Genomic DNA, 16,738 nt, shown 5'->3' on the forward strand with positions numbered 1-16,738 from the left:
GTACTGAAGATGATTCACTGTCCATGTACTGAATATGTTTCACAGTCCAGAGGCTGAAGATGTTTCACAGTCCATGGACTGAGATGTTTCACAGTCCTGGTACTGAAGATGTTTCACAGTCCTGGTACAGAAGATGTTTCACAGTCCTGGTACTGAAGATATTTCACAGTCCTTGTACTGAATGTGTTTCACAGTCCAGATACTGAAGATGTTTCACAGTCCAGGTACTGAAGAAGTTTCACAGTCCACGTACTGAAGATGTTTCATTGTCAATGTACTGAAGATGTTTCACAGTCCAGGGACTGAGATGTTTCACAGTCCTGGTACTGAAGATGTTTCACAGTCCAGGTACTGAAGATGTTTCACAGTCCTTGTACTGAATATGTTTCACTTTCCAGGTGATGAAGATGTTTCACTGTCCATGTACTGAAGATGTTTCACAGTCCAGATACTGAAGATGTTTCACAGTCCAGGGACTGAGATGTTTCATAGTCCTGGTACTTAAGATGTTTCACTGTCCTGTTACTGAAGATGTTTCACTGTCCTGGTACTAAAGATATTTCACAGTCTTTGTACTGAATAAGTTTCAGAGTCCAGGTATTGAAGATGTTTCACCGTCCACATACTGAAGATGTTTCACAGTCCACATACTGAAGATGTTTTATTGTCAATGTACTGATCAATGTTTCACAGTCCAGTAATCTCTATACTCAATACTTCGCCGTTCAACTTATGCAGACTCACTTTTTCGCGGGTTTTCAATGTGAGATTGTACACTACACACGATTGGCTGATTGATGTAAGGCGACCAAACAGAGCATTTTGCTGAGGGGCGGACTGGCCATCAGGAGCACTGAGACATTTCCCGGTGGCCTGGCCCGCTCAGTGATTGAACCGAATAGCAGATAGCTCGAATCGAGCCTTTAGTCCCCCTCGGAAATCACTGAGCGGGCCAGACCACCGGGAAATATCCCAGTGCTCTCGATGGCCAGTCCGCCCCCGGGATTGGCTCAGTAACCATATCAACAGTCTGCTGTCTTTTGCTGTGCTCATGTAAAGCATTTAAAGAGTTTAGAACATTGTTAGGAACATTGCAAGAGTGTTGGAAGGGTTTATAAAGCCTTAAATATAGGTATAAATACTAAAATATTGAGCTTTTCACCTATTGCGGTGGTGTCTGGAGCGTAACCCCCCCAATAAGTGAGGGACTTCTGTATATCAAAACAAGTTGTGCAAGTGATAGTGCCTGGCATCATAAACTGGCTGTGGAACAATATGTGAAAAAAATCTATAGAAGTCAAAAATCCTAAACTGTGATTGTGCAAGAATAGTTAAATATACCAAAATGCCAGTTTTAGTGATGTAACTTTCAACTTCCTGTGATTTATTTAAACATTGTATAAAGTCTCTACTGTAAACTGTTCCAGAGCTGTAGAGCTCCAAAAAGCACTGGATTTTCTTATGTTTCAGCACAACACAATTGATCACAATTTTTTGTTCCTTTACTAAATGTCATAACATACTCTTCCCCATCAGCCCTCACACTTTGGCGAATAATTTGCATGCTTTATTTCAAATTACACAACAAGATAGAGCATAACTATCTTCAACAGGAAAGTACTGGGGTGTTTCAATGCTTAAGAACTTTTGCCCTCAATAAATCGTTGCAATCTTTAAGATGAATCTTTAGCTGATAGTTTTGTATATCATATTTTAATTACATAAGCAGCAGCTAACAACACAAAACAAGACGGCAACGTGCAATGTCTGCAGAGCCATAGCACCACATTAAACCGTGGTAAAGTTAGTTTTACGTTGGACATTCGAGCTCCGAGGCTTCAGTTGGGCACTCCTCTCGCTCAACCCGAAGCAGGCAGCCCGACCCCGGCCAGCAGCGCCCAATCCGCTCCACTCAGTCTGCCCGTCTCTGAGGAGGGTCAGACTGATCGCAGCTGATTGAAATCAGACTGCTTGCTTTGGATTGAACAAGAAGAAGACGTCGTTGAAACCACGGAGCTCGAATGATTACCGAGAAGCTGCTAAACTTCATCATAATTAATGACCAACTCCTATCAGTTGTAGAAAACGAAGGATTTCACAGCTTGATACTTGCAGTCAAGATATAGTTTACCCTCCAGGAGATATTTATCAGTACAACAGTAGACAATTGTAAAAAAAAACACGATTTGAAAATTACAAGAAAATTATATTAAAAAAACAAAACAAAAACAGCTACTTTATAAAGTGATGTTAAATACTAAAAACAGGAACATCTCTGTGTTGGTTTATGCCATGAACTTAGCAGATGTTTAAAGCCATTTAAATTGTTATTTTATTTTATTTTATTTTATTCATTTCAAAGAAACCAAATAAAACCATAAAAAACATTGAATGAAAAGAGTGTAGAAAGAAGAAAAAAAATCTTATATCTGTCCCTTGTTAAAAAATATATAAAATAACTTTAAACAATCAATCACTTAAATTACTCTTTTTAATATCTACTTTAAAGCTAGGAATTAAAAAAAAAAAAACATGTTTTGTGTTAGCAGAATTTAATTGTAACTTTGAAACTTATTCAGCATTAATTAAACTTACCTCAAGTTGCCTTTTTGGACATAAAAGCATATAATTGTACAAATTGTACTTGCCTGTAGAGAGATTATTACAGCCTCATATAAAATCAATAATGATGATGATATCGGAAAGGTATCGGTATTGGCTAATATCCAGATTTGGGGATCGGATCGAAAGTTAAAAAAAAAAAGTGGATCAGTATATCCCTAGTTATTATATAATTTAAATATTTGTCTTTGATTTAGGTAAATACAGTTGAAGATCATTTTGTTTGTTACATGCTATTTTCAAATAGTTGCTTCTTTCTCACTATACATCAAGTCAGATAGTTTTGGTTTGTCAGCTGGATATCCATCTTTTGGGGGATGGGGCATTCTACATTTTGTACATTAAAATAAACATAAACAAATTTTTTCGCTTTAAGGCCTTTATTCTCTTGCCATGCTGTTGCTGTATTCAGAAGAAATATGCAGAATAAGTATCACACCAACAGCTAAAGTTGTATAATTGTTTGTGCAAGGTAACTTTCTCTGAAATGCATGCTAATCCGTGGAAATACTAAGGTAAATGAAACATCAAATCAGTCCATTTCCAGAAAGTTTTCTTCAAAAAGAGTGCAACTCCACAAAATTTTGAAAAGTAAAATAAATACGTAAATACACAATGTAAAGTCCCTGCTCTCCATGCAGGCACAGCAAGCTAGAATAACGTAAAGAAAAAGTACAAATGTTATCTGGCCTAGTTCTGCTCTGTAGGAAATTCTCTCAGCATTACACAGAGCTGATTTGGCTTTATCCTGCTAGCTGCAGCCTTGTCCACGTAGACTTAATTAAACTTTTCAGTGGGATGTCCTCCTGGAGTATGCTGCAAATTCCTGTCTCCCCTCTCTATTAACTCAGATTTATGACTGCTGTAGTTCAGGGAAATGATTGGATCAAATGGTAAAATTTTGCCCCTGTTATTCTTCCTTACTTACATTTATTAGCAGATTGGCCTTGTTCAACATTCAAGCCCCTGCATCTCTGCAATCTAATTTCCATACCAGTATAGCTTTAGGCCAACCATTATGTTCTCAGATTTTTTTGCACCAGCTGCCACACGACTTCAGAGGAAAGCTTTGGGTTTAAGTGCCCCTCTGAAGAGGAAATTCAGTGTAGCTGTAGCAGCAAAGGTATGCAGGCTTCTTTCAGTTCACAATCCAGCCTGCAGTAATAATACAGATTGGTGTTGTTTTGTTAGGACTGTATCAAGGTTTTGTCTGAGGAGAGGTCCCCACACCTTGATGTCTGGAGTAATGCCAGTGTGTCTCATCAAATCACTGGCAGGATTGGTCCTTTCCCCTCAGTGGCACCTTTCACACACATGATGGTCTTTTGTGTCAGTACAGAACTGAGATTTATTGTCAATGAGTTGTTGCGACATGGTGTGAGATGACACAAGGTGTTGTCAACAGTCCAGTGCCTGTATCCAGATAGCAGGCGCAGATGTCATGGCCATTGGCTATGCTTGGTGCTCAATTAAACAATATATCTGTGGTTTGGTCTGCCTTGGGTAAGCATTATTGTAACAGTGTGTGTGGGTCTACTCTTGTACACTTTGGTTCTAATTAGGGATGGGGCCGATTCGATCATGTATCAGTATCAGGCTCCAATACAGCATAATTTACGTATCAGATTTTTTCAACCTGCAGAGATTTCCAATCCATGATGCATGTTTGCTGAAACATCTCCACATGTGATTCCTTGCCAGCTGCTTTGCACGTTGGCTTCAAACTATAGAATGGATTCTCTGAACGGAGGCGTGTCTCATGAACCCAGAGTAATAAGACCCACCTCACATTCAGGAAATCAATTTCATAGTCTGCAGCCAGCTACAACGTGAGGATTGAGTTAGCAGCACTGTGGCTAACAGCTAACCAAATTTTCATCTAAACATGTCCGCTGTGTGGAAGTATTTTAAACTAGAAACACCACAAAACAAGACGGCAACGTGCAATGTCTGCAGAGCCATAGCACCACATTAAACCGCGGTAAAGTTAGTTTTACATTGGACATTTGAGCTCTGTGGCTTCAGCGATGCTCTCCTCTCGCTCAACCCGAAGCAGGCAGCCCGACCCCGGCCAGCTGCGCCCAATCCTCCCTGCTCAGTCTGCCCGTCTCGGAAGAAGAGGGTCAGACTGAGCACGGCTGACCGAAATCAGACTGCCTGCCAAAACGAGAAGAACACACCACTGAAGCCCCGGAGCTCGAATTTATTTATTTATTTATTTATTTAATTTTTAAACAGGAAAAGATTAAAAGAAATCGGGCCTGGCTCAGCATAATTGCTGTTTTACAGCAGGTTCCTGTTCTGCAGAACATAAATTAAGCACACAGATATTCAGCACCACACCTCATCAATAGACATACAGACACATCACATTACAAAACACAAGAACAGCAGCATTTACACGGCAGACACCTAACAGTGATTGCAAAAGAAGGAGTCTAACAGATGACGCACATGAGTCTTCTTAAAAAGTGCCAATGTTGAGATGGATTTCACATGTTGTGGAGTGTCATTCCATGCTTTGGTGTAAACATAGAAAAACGATCTCTGTCCATAACAGTTTTTAAAGGCTGGTAGTGGCAATTGTCCGCTTGTAGCAGCTCTAGTTGAGCGACCATTTCCACACTTGGATTTAGGGATCAAAGCAGAGAGAGCTACATTATTAATACCATAAAAAACCTGGAATGTTTACCAAGAAGTTGCTAAACTTCATCGGAATTAATGACCAACCACTATCAGTTGTAGAAAACAAAGGATTTCGCAGCTTGATACTTGCAACCAAGATTCATTCATTCATTCAACCTTTATTTAAACAGATAAGTCACACTGAGCCTCAAAGACTCGTTTACAAGTGAGACCTGTTTGGACAGACAATAAAAGAGATAATCTGGGCACGTAGGAATTGGCGGTGAAAGAATTCCTATCAGACTTTTTTTCTTGCCTGAGAAGAAAAAACTCTGATATTAAAAAACACCTCGCACAAACAAGCACATAGTGACATAGACATTCTTCAGAGGGTGGGAGAGGACGAGAGAGGTGAACAATGTTCATAGATGCTCTCGAGGGCATTGTAAGAGTTTTGATAAGGATGTAATGAACAGCCAGTGTCCTCCGGTGAGATCCATAAACATTCTCGAGGTATGTTGAGGAATGGCCAAGAATAATGTCTATGAGAATCCAAGAGTCCTGAAATGATGACACAAAGTTTATTCAGCTGGTTTCATCTGGTTATCAGTTGGAAATTCCTCAGGGAGGGGGTGGTGAGCATCAGATCACATGTTCTCCAGGCAAATTCAGATAAGATGGCCTTCAAGACCAACCAAAGGAGCCAAATTCAGGTAAACACACAGTTGTTTTGGGGACAGGCAGAACTTAATGACATCTACCTTGAGTCTGTGTTGGTCCAAACGGTTCCAAAATGTCCAAATTACATGACCACACCGATGGAGCGTGACTGAGTAAAATCCCCGAGCTCTGATCCATTCTGCCCAAAGCATTTGAGTCTGGGTACTCGAGGCATGAACCAAGCCAAGCCAAGATATAGTTTACCCTCCAGGAGATATTTATCAGTACAACAGTAGACAATCATAAAAAACATATGAATTGAAAATTACAAGAAAATTATATATATAAAAAAATGAAACACAAACAGCTACATTATAAAGCGATGTAAAATACAAAGTACTAAAAACAGGAACATGTCTGTTCGTTTATGCCATGAACTTAGTAGATGTTTTGAAGCCATTTAATTTTTTGTTTTATTTTTTATTTAATTCATTTATTCATTCATTTAAAAGAAACAAAATAAACAAAACAAATTCATCAAAAAGAAAAAACATTTAATGAAAAGAGTGCAGAAAGAACCAAAAAAGTCCATGCTCAGTAATCCAGGTATACAATCCAACAATTTTCAGTCAGGTCACATGGACAGTTTCTTTTTTTTGCTGAAACGTTTCACCTTCCATCCGGAAGGCTTCATCAGTCAAAGAAACACACAACACAAAACTGATTCTTCCCTCAAACAGCTTACTCCAAAATGGAACAAACCAGTTATGTTGGTGCTCTTTGGCACGCCCCCTCCTCTGTTGCCGAAAGAAGTGCAGAAAGAAGAAAATAATTCTTATAATATCTGCCCCTTATTTAAAAATATATCAAATAACTTTAAGCCAACAATCATTTAAATTAATCGCCTTAATATCCACTTTAAAGCTAGGAATAAAAAATAAAAAAAACATGTTTTGTGTTAGCAGAATATAATTGTAACTTTGAAACTTATCCAACACTAACAAAACTTACCTCAAGTTGCCTTTTTGGACATGCATATATTTGTACAAACTGTACTTGAGAGGAGATTATTACAGCCTCATATAAAATCAATAATGATGATGATATCAGAAAGGTATCAGTATCGGCCGCTATCCAGATTTAGGTATCGGGATCAGAAGTAAAAAAAAAAATGTGGCTTGGTGCATCCCTAGTTCCAATACCAAGCTACTTTGAAGTCTATGTGCCCCGCATCCCAGACAATGGCATTCAAATTCAAATTCAAAAATACTTTATTAATCCCAAAGGGAAATTATTTGTTGTTGTAACTCGTTATCCACATTTCATAAAGCGATGTTATCGATGCTGATGGCTGTAGACAGGAAGGATCTCTTCTAAAGGTCCGTCCCACAGTGGATCCTAAGAAACTGGCTGCAGATGCCGTCCGATCCTTCCACCCAGACTCAGCTGGCCTCTCGGTTCCCCCAGGCCGAATGCCGGGCAGAACTCCTCCCAGAGCGATGGCCACTCCTCCCAGCAGTCTGCCGAGCTCCTCGTCGCTGCAGACAGCCAACTGTAGGTGCCGAGGGACGATCCTGTCCTTCTGCTGTCATGAGCTGTGTTTCCTGCTGGTTCCAGGATCTCAGTGGTCAGGCACTCGAGCACAGCTGGCAGGTAGATGGGAATGCGTCCACAGAACATCCTTTTCATCTCATTTGAGATTTGGGGCTGTAGTTGAGATATTATTTGAGCTTTTGAGATGTTAATCAGCTGCTGTTGGTTGTAGAAAACTGCCTTGTTGCCATGGTTACACATCATAACAAATGTCTAAAACTAAAAAAGTTTCAGTAAAAATCCTTCCAGCTGCACAGCATCTGATACCAGAGGAAACAATCATCCAAAAAATGTGATTTACATCCTGAAAAACAGGAATTAAAGTTTCCAAAAGCAAAATCTCAAAATGAAAGTAACAGAGCTGCTCCAACATGCAGCCACCTTGAGCGGCGCAATTCTAGAACAATGCGGGCATATATCCTATCAACTGCAGGTAATGATGTCTAATCACGTATACCCTCCGTTTTAGAAATGTCTGTGTGCCCCCTTGGGTTGTCAGACAGGAGTGGGGGGGGGTCAGGTTTAGTCGGGGGTAGAAGGCCCATTTGTGATGGTTACACTTCTAGATCTATTTCTGCTATAAAGTACCACCTTTCAAAATTTCCTGTTTTTGCTCTTCCCCCTTATGCTAAATGTGAAATTATGGACTCTGGCATCATTTTAAGAGCTATTAAAATGTAAAATTTATGAACAATAATTTAAAAAAATCACTTTTCCATCACCTGAGTTATAAGATGTTTAATGATGTACATGGTAAACAGACATTTGTGTAAGAACCCATTAAAATGAAGCTTCATTGTGGAGCAGAGTTTGTCCTCATGGATAGTTCATTGTCATGGTGACATGTCATGCTGGCTGTTTCACAATCAGCTACGATGTGCTAAACACTGACTTGATGACCAAATAAGCAAATGTACGTTTTAATTATATTACCACTATCCGTACCTTTTACTGTCATTGGTTTAATTGAGCTTTTATTGGCAACCTATTGACATCCTTGGTTCTCTAAACAGCTTTAAGGAAGCTGTGACATGTTTATAATGCCAGAATGAAGGGATGTTCAGTAGCTGAGGTTAACTGCTACCTTAAGTATTAGCCATGGAAACTGTGAGGCTATGTGTTTGAGTCAAGACTGAGAAAGATATAGCAGAATTTGTGTTTAGCCATGCTTATCACAGGTTAGCCTTCAAAATGTCAGAGTGCTGGGAGTGATTAGGAAGTCTGCTGATAGAGACAACTGCAAAGCCTCACCTCGGTGAAAGGAACTGGAAACCTGTAGATCAGCATGCCTCTTAAAAGGCTTGGGTTGAATTGTACATGTGGTAAACTAGGAAGATAGATGTAAATTCAAAATAGGATGGAAGACGTAAAAGAATAGGATGAGAAGTAAACGAAAAGAATAAAAATATCCCCCCAAGTCGCAGAATGAGTCAGTGTGACATTTGCTCTGGAATGTACCATTCAGGTTGTTTCATATGCAGAGGATGGAGGACGAGCTGCTGCAGAGATGTAATGAGTTGACGATGACAGTGAGTTGATGTGTGGAGTCTACAGGGCATCCAGTTCAGAAATAAGCTGAGTAATTCAGTCAAAACTTAATTTTACAATTTATGTGCTTTAAGACTTTTGCTAGATTATTTCAAATAAAACACAAGAATTTGTCTAATGACTTCTATGCTTTAATTTTATGAAATGGTGACCAAATCCATAATGAGAACACTCTGTGTAGATGTCTCCAGATGATGTGTGTGTGTGGGGGGGGGGGGGGGGGGCAGCGATGGGTGGAGACAGGTAAATTAATGTAACAGATGGTTTGAGGTACATGGCAAGAAATCATTGTGAAAGGTCATAGGACAGAGTCTGACATTTACCAAGGCACACGTCTTATTGCTGGTAATATGCATCCACAAATACACACACACACAGATGCACTTGTCTTGTCTTCCTTGATTTCTAAGCATCAATGTGTTGCGGATGAGAAGTCGAGGACAGGTGTTCACATCTACTGGTATGTAAACCTTGGTGAAATTGTCAAATGTCTCTAGATCCAGTTCTCACACACTCAGCTTTCACATGAACTCAAACACACACAGATACTCACACATGAGCTGGCATAGCTCCAACTTCATTACGACACACTCAGCAGACGGAGTGATCGAAGCTAATCACATTTAATCATATCTAATCATATGTAATGACCAATACTGGGTGCACAGGCATGACACTTAACTTTTTTTCCATTCTTTTCCCCTCCTCCTTTAATTTTTCATTCAACCTTTATTTATACAGGTTAGTCGCATTGAGCCTTGAGGACTCATTTACAAGAGAGACCTGTTTAACAAAGAATGATGACAACAGTAGACAAACATAACAACACATATAAATTGAAAAATAAATGGAAGAAAATTATATAAAATTAAACAAAATCAGCTACATAATAAATGTATGTAAAATACTAAAAACAAGAACATGTCTGCATTGTTTTTTTCCATAAACTTAACAGATGTTTGAAGCTGTTCAGAGAGGTCAAGGTCGAGAGCTTCAGATCCAGAAAACAGGAGCAGAGTAAGAGAAGGACCTTTTGCCTAGTTCAGTCCTCACTGAGGGAACACCGCAGGTAATAATGTCCTGAGAGCGCACGCTGTAGCTGCACTCACACAGAGACATGTAGGAGGAGATGTATGAAGGCAGCAGACCAAGAAGTGATTTAAAGATGAAAATGTACCAGTGGAAGAGTCTGCGTGAAGTTAATGATGTCCAGTTAACCAGTGAATACAGTTTGCAATGGTGGTATGGTGGTTAGAACCAGTTATGAATCTTAGTGCACCATGATAGACAGCATCCAACATCTGCAGGGTTCTTGTAGGAGCGTTCATATAAATAATGTCACCGTAGTCAATGGAGGGAAGAAAAGTCACAGTTACAAAGTGTTTTCTAGCATTCAGGGTTAGACAGGATCTGTTTCTGAAAAAGAAACCCAGTTTAACTTTCAGTTTCTTTACTAGGTTTTCCACATGAAGCTTAAAAGAAAGATGTGAGTCGACCAAGATACCAAAATATTTATAGGAATCGAGTTTCCTAGTTCAGTCCTCACTGAGGGTGCACTGCAGGTAATAATGTCCTGAAAGCGCACGCTGTAGCTGCATCAGTGACGTGCGGTGAGGTTTGTGACAGGTGAGGCTGACTCATCTGGAATTGGATGCTCACATATATGAACCAAAATAGTTGCTTATTTTTCAATTTAGCCTTTTTTTCTTCTTCTTCTTTTAAAAAGGCGTCTATTCTTTAATCAACTCCATACAGTTCAACAATGATGGCAAGAAAACCAAAATATTTAATGTAAGGTCAAACTCCGGTTGAAAAGAACGGGTTATATTTGTCCCATTTGTTTGAAGCAGATCTTTCAGCTCTGGAGTTGGTCTTACTCTCAAAACCTTCTGTTCTGACTGAAAATCAAGTTTAGAAAAATCCTTTAGTTTTGAGATATGATCTTCCATTTTGTCTAAACAAATTTAAATGAGTGTACCGTTATAGATTTGGTACGCCCTCGCCCCTCTGCTAACAGAAGAACGCACAGCGACGTGCACCTTGACCAGTAGATCAGTTGAAGTCCAGACTGAAAATGCATCTATATTTCCTGGACTTTGGGGAAATTGCAGAAACTGAAATAAAGTATGTCTTGGTTTTTATTTGTACTGTTATTTTATTGGTATTTCACTGCCAATTTTTATCATACTTTTGTTTTTTTTACTCAGTTTTATTTATCATATATCTATCTATGATGTTGTAATTATTGTGAAGCACTTTGGTCAGCTGAGGTTGTTGTAAATGTGCTATATATAAATAAACTTTGACTTTGACCCGCTTCATTATTCCTATGGGGCAGCACTGCCCCCTATCGGTGAGGCACGGTACTTTCTGCCTCACACTGTGTATTTTCTGTGTCTTTATTACATATTCGAAAAAGGAAATATGTCACACACATTCATTCAATATATTAGACAGACTGTAGAACATCTACATGTGTAGCATATGTCAAACGTATGTTGGCGATATAAAGAAAGACAGCAATGGGGATGCGTCAACCGCCTACTTCATATATTGTAGATGACACAACGCCCCCAGAGGTGAACCTGAGAACTACATTGCCTCACCTCACATTTCTTCTGTTTGAATAGGCAATGCGTAAATTATACGATTTTGACCATTAAAGTGTTCATATAATTCAGAAAATAATTTTATAAAACACACAAGTGGTCAAATGTATTTTCTCTTTGTTTGGTTGTCTCTCATTGTTAGTATTTTACTTGTCATGATGACAGGTGAGCCTCACCTGCCTCCCCTGACCGCACGTCACTGAGCTGCACTCACACAGTAACATGTAGGAGGAGATGTATGAAGGCAGCAGACCAAGAAGTGATTTATAGATGAAAATGTACCATTTACCATTTAACCACCTCACATGTATACATTCTAGAACCCCCTCCTTTCTCCTCCATCACCAATTCCCTCATTCCCAATGTTTGATCTTCAGTCCAGAACTAGACTAAAATGAAGATGGAGGAAAAAAAGAAAAGTGTCAAAAAAAAAAAAAGAAAATAACATTTCCAAAAGGAGCAGTAGCAGATGGAGGAGCTCAGAAAAGTATCAAGCCCGGAAGCAAACATACAATAACTTCCTGCTTAAGGAAGTTATTTTATTTTTATTTTTTTAAGAAAAAGAAAACAAAAGACGCGATTACATGATTTAAGAAAAAATGCACACGCAAGATAACTGTTCAATATTTTATAAGACTATAATCTCCAATAAATCCACATTTTCCTGATCATTCTGCCTTTATGATGCCTACAAGGCTTTTTGAACGTTTTATCGTTCCAACCACTCTCATCTGAATTGGTTGTATGCACCAGGAGCAGTTTGAGCTCATTGATTGGACACATATTTTATTAGCATGCATAACACTTGGAATATTATAACACATTTATATAGCACCCACTGATACTGCAATATTAAGGTATTTTTGACATAGTGGAGCCCAAATAAATTGGTACTTCATTTATTTATATTCAGTACAGTTCTCTACGCTGCAAAACATTAGAGCCTTTTGATTCCTTCCTGTTTTTCAGTCCTTTGATCAGGCTTTAAAGTCCCACTGAGAACTTTCTTCAGATGGTTTCATGAAATGATAATTCAGTGAGATAACTGGAACTGATTGGGCTCTAAGAAGACCACATGCAAAGTATAAAAATTGCTCACGGTATAAATGTATTAGCATCATATGGGATGTTAAGTCTAATACAGTTCGCACTCTGAGCAGCTCTGTGTGCCTGACTGACATGTTAATGCTTGATGGTTGATCTTCTTGTTTCATTGTTAAATCCTGTTTTTATTCTCTGTCATGTCTGCACATTTAACCTACTTTCTTCATGTGATCCAAGAACATACTCAAAATATCCTTTATATCCTTTTTTATGGGGCTAAAATGATTCAGATGACATTTATCTGCTGCATTCGAATCATCCTAACATAGAAATGACCTCTACAAGTCCCCTCCTTTGGCCAGCATCCTGGTGTGCAGAGTTTAGAAGGTCTTCCATGCACTTCAGACATCTCTCTAAAGTCATGCTATTTAGACCAGGTATAAACTGTTTGTCCACAGAGCATGCAAGAACATTCAGCACAGAAGCAGAGCAGCAGCTCCGATGGTTTGTCTGTTAACTCAGAAATCTAGAGTTGGATCATGTCGCTAATGTTTGGCAGAGCTAAAGCACCAACAGGCAATCACTTCTGTTACAAGAGTAAACTTTACAACAGGAGACACATGTAAATGAAAATATATGAAAATAGTATTTTTTTTTATTGCATTGCCAGAATAAAACATAACTTATGACAACTGCAAAGTAAAAAAACTGGCAGAAACCAGAGTTTATCTGATCTAAAGTTTTTTGTGTGGAAAAATTCAGCCGTAACGTGGTCAGTATCAAACTGACCCCATTTTAGTTTAGTATTTTAGTCAGTGGTTTTAGGGGGAAGTGGGTAACCTTGGCGTGATCGGGAAAGAGAACTATCAGGTCAGTCATCACCATATTTAAAAGCACAAATTCAGACACGGTTTGACCGTTATTTTGTCCACAATGACATATGTGTGTCCTTTAGTGCATCTTGCATCATAAAACCATGTGATTTATATTAATTCCTTGTATTAACGTAAGCTCCTTTTGATGTTTGTGTTAAAAGTGAGAAACTTTTCCCTAAAATAAACAAAATAGTTGCAATAGAATGTACAAAATGTTCATGTACATCAAGGAGATAAGCCAAGCCTCCCCTCACATCTAGCCTCACATTGTGGCTCCTGTGCAGGGAGGATCATCCTGTCACCTGGGTGACACGTCTTTTTTCCCCTGTTCAACCTCCAGCTGTGGGTCACCCTGCTGCCTGAATCGGTCTTTATTCTAGAGCAGGGCTATTCAACTGACGGCTCGGGGGGCAAATTAGGCCCACAGATGAACTCAGTTTGGACCACCAATGGGTTCATTTCAGGGCTTAATTTGTAAACCGATCAATGCTGGTATGCAAATAATGGGCAAGCTAGTGGGGGAGTCCTCCCCCAGAAAATTTTGAATGAAGTAGATGTGATTTCCTGCATTTTGTTGTATTTTAACAGGTTGTTAAACATGTATGTTTACCTGCATTTGAAAACACTTGCATCCAACATACACCCGCCCACTTACTTGACGGTTCCGAGCCGACTCTCCTCCGCTGAATTCACTGTCCGACTCAACATGTGAATCCTCCAGGCACCCACCCCCACCACTCTTTTAGGGGCAGAGATTGTATTATTGTTATTTTTAAGGGTAGAGGTGGAAATTCTTCACTTGAAGGGGCAGATGATCATATGTGATACTAAGAAGTCATGTTGTCGTCTGTTGTGTTTAAAATTAGTGTTTATGTAATTATTTTCAGTTTACAAATTTAATATAGGTTTTATTCATTCAAAGCAGTCATATTTGTTCATAAATATTATTAGTAAGCCTGATAGCTACTGGATCCAAGAAAACAGTTACCAGAATGCACCCTGTCAAAATATGAGCGTTCCCGGATTCTGTTCCGGCAAGATCTGGCTCAGATTAAGCCCTGGTTCATTTTTAAATTAAATGAGACTTTAAACCGTGACTTTCAGTAACAATGGCCCCCTGAGCAATTTAGTTGAATAGACCTGGTCTAGAGTCTAGACCCAGCCATCCAACAACCAGCTCTGTGTGTCCCTGACTGATAAAAATATCAAATCTTTGCTTCCTGCTGAGATGACTCGACGTGGTTTAACAAGTCAGGTGTGAATGTTTTGTCTGGGTCATGTGACTTTGTCTGTGCTCAAATTTCATAACTAGCCCAGTGGTTTCGAGTTGGACTTTTGCAGAGGAAAAAATCTGCACAGCTAACAATTAGTACTAATATCCCATTAAATACATCATATAACTGTAGTCTATTGTTGTGGGACAACGTCTTGATGCAATCATTGCATAAACAGTTTGCCTGTGTTTCTAGACTTTTGAACATGTTTTGGTAATGCACTCCAATAGAAGCATTATGTTCTGCATTGTGGATCCTGGTTTATTTCCTGCAAGTTGTCAGATTGTCCCTTTAAGCCGGCCTTGTTTGTGTTTGTGAAAGAGGAAAAGTGTTTTGTCAGTCAAATTCTAATTACCGTGAGGATCAGTGCCCAATTTTCAAACCCTCCTGTGCAAATGAAGTGCCTCAGTGAAAGCCACTGTTACTTTCCACGTGCACTTTCGTTTCATTTCATAAATCAGCTGCCTACCAAACTCCACAAATGAGTTGTCAAGTGCTTTGTTTTCAGTCCCAAAGTGAAACAAAAGCAGCGAGTTGTTGCGAAGAGCACAACTAACTCCACTAACGCCTGACGACAACCGAGTCTGCTTCGTGTAGACGGAGCACACTTGTGTCGCTAACTGCCAGCGACTGCCAAATGTGACGCAGTATAAATATTGTTTCAGAGGCCTTTCCAAGGTAAATATTGAGGCAGAGCTGTGGCAGCATCCACATTGTACCCTCAAAGAAAATAAAATTACAGCCAAGGTCTCTGTTTTTGCTTTCTGAGATCACAAACAAACAGCTAAGCATACATCAGGGAATCTGTTTGTCTTCTTCTCCAGGATGCTTTGTTGCGGCTGGCGGCGGTTGTTGATGTACGCTCGCTTCGAGTGGTCCTGCGGGACAGCATACAGGAACTGCTTCCTGGCACGGTATTACCTCACACACACACACAGAATCCGTTTGCGAGTGAACATAATTGAAATTTCCTCAGTTTATTACCTGAAAGCAAAGCTTCCTGTTAGTGATGAAAGTCGATGTCTGAGTCCCGACATCACAGCAGGGAACAGCTGACAGAAGCCTCTTTTATAAACACACGAGACTCATCGCTCATTATATCAGTTAGCTTGATTACTATTTCAAATCCCCACATCTGTTTGTGTGATTTATTCCAGGAGTGCGTCTGTGTCTACACGCTGGAGGGAGACTTGAGGCTGCTGTCTGACGACCCGCCGCACGAGCTGACGCAGGACGGAAAGATCAGGTGTGTGATGTTTGTGCAGAGAGCTGCGGGTGTTTCTTCCCGGTACGTCCGCACCACGTGCTGGTTTCCTGCTGCAACGCTGAGGGGCGGCGGTGCAGAGAGAAGGTGTAGAACAAAGGAGGAGAAGGGGAGGGAGGGTAAAATGGCGACGGCTGTTTGGAGTACCTGAAAAGCAGGTGTCACTGGAGTGACTCTCAGATCAAATCATCAGCACATGGGTGGAGGAGTCACAGAGCGAGCTCCCGTCACCTAGAAACACAAAGACACTCTCTGCCTCTCATATTTCATTATTACCACCTCTTGCTGCTTGCCCTGCTCCGTCTGCTTCTTCCGTCTTGTTCAACATCTTTGTCTTTCTGACAGCCTCTTTTGTCGTCTGCTAGCTCGTTCCACCTTCCTGCCTTGCTGCCTGAGCTGCTCTCAGCCATGTTGTTCTCTCAGCCTGCACTTTCACCAAAACACCTGTCCAGGGTGTACCCCGCCCCTCGCACAGTGATTGCTGGACATGGGCACCAGCGACCCCCGTGACCCAAAATGGAATAAACGGGTAAAGAAAATGGATGGATGGATGGATGGACTAAGTCAGCCGCCTGCGTTTTTGGGTTTTCCGCCCACACCTCTTTTTCACCTTCAATCCTTTTC

General features: G+C 40.0%; 1 protein-coding gene across 1 annotated transcript in view; it reads left to right on the plus strand.

Annotated features, from left to right (window-relative positions):
* Positions 1-16,738, plus strand: part of LOC119411533 — a 339,553-nt gene that overhangs the window by 310,620 nt on the left and 12,195 nt on the right. The window contains exons 10-11 of the mRNA XM_037678486.1: positions 15,675-15,764; positions 16,008-16,096. Of these exons, the coding sequence (XP_037534414.1) occupies positions 15,675-15,764; positions 16,008-16,096 (179 nt within the window). The remainder of the gene's footprint in view (positions 1-15,674; positions 15,765-16,007; positions 16,097-16,738) is intronic.

This window comes from Nematolebias whitei, chromosome 6 (genome assembly GCF_014905685.2).
Source record: "Nematolebias whitei isolate Nwh7 chromosome 6, NemWhi1, whole genome shotgun sequence".
Lineage (NCBI taxonomy): Eukaryota > Metazoa > Chordata > Actinopteri > Cyprinodontiformes > Rivulidae > Nematolebias > Nematolebias whitei.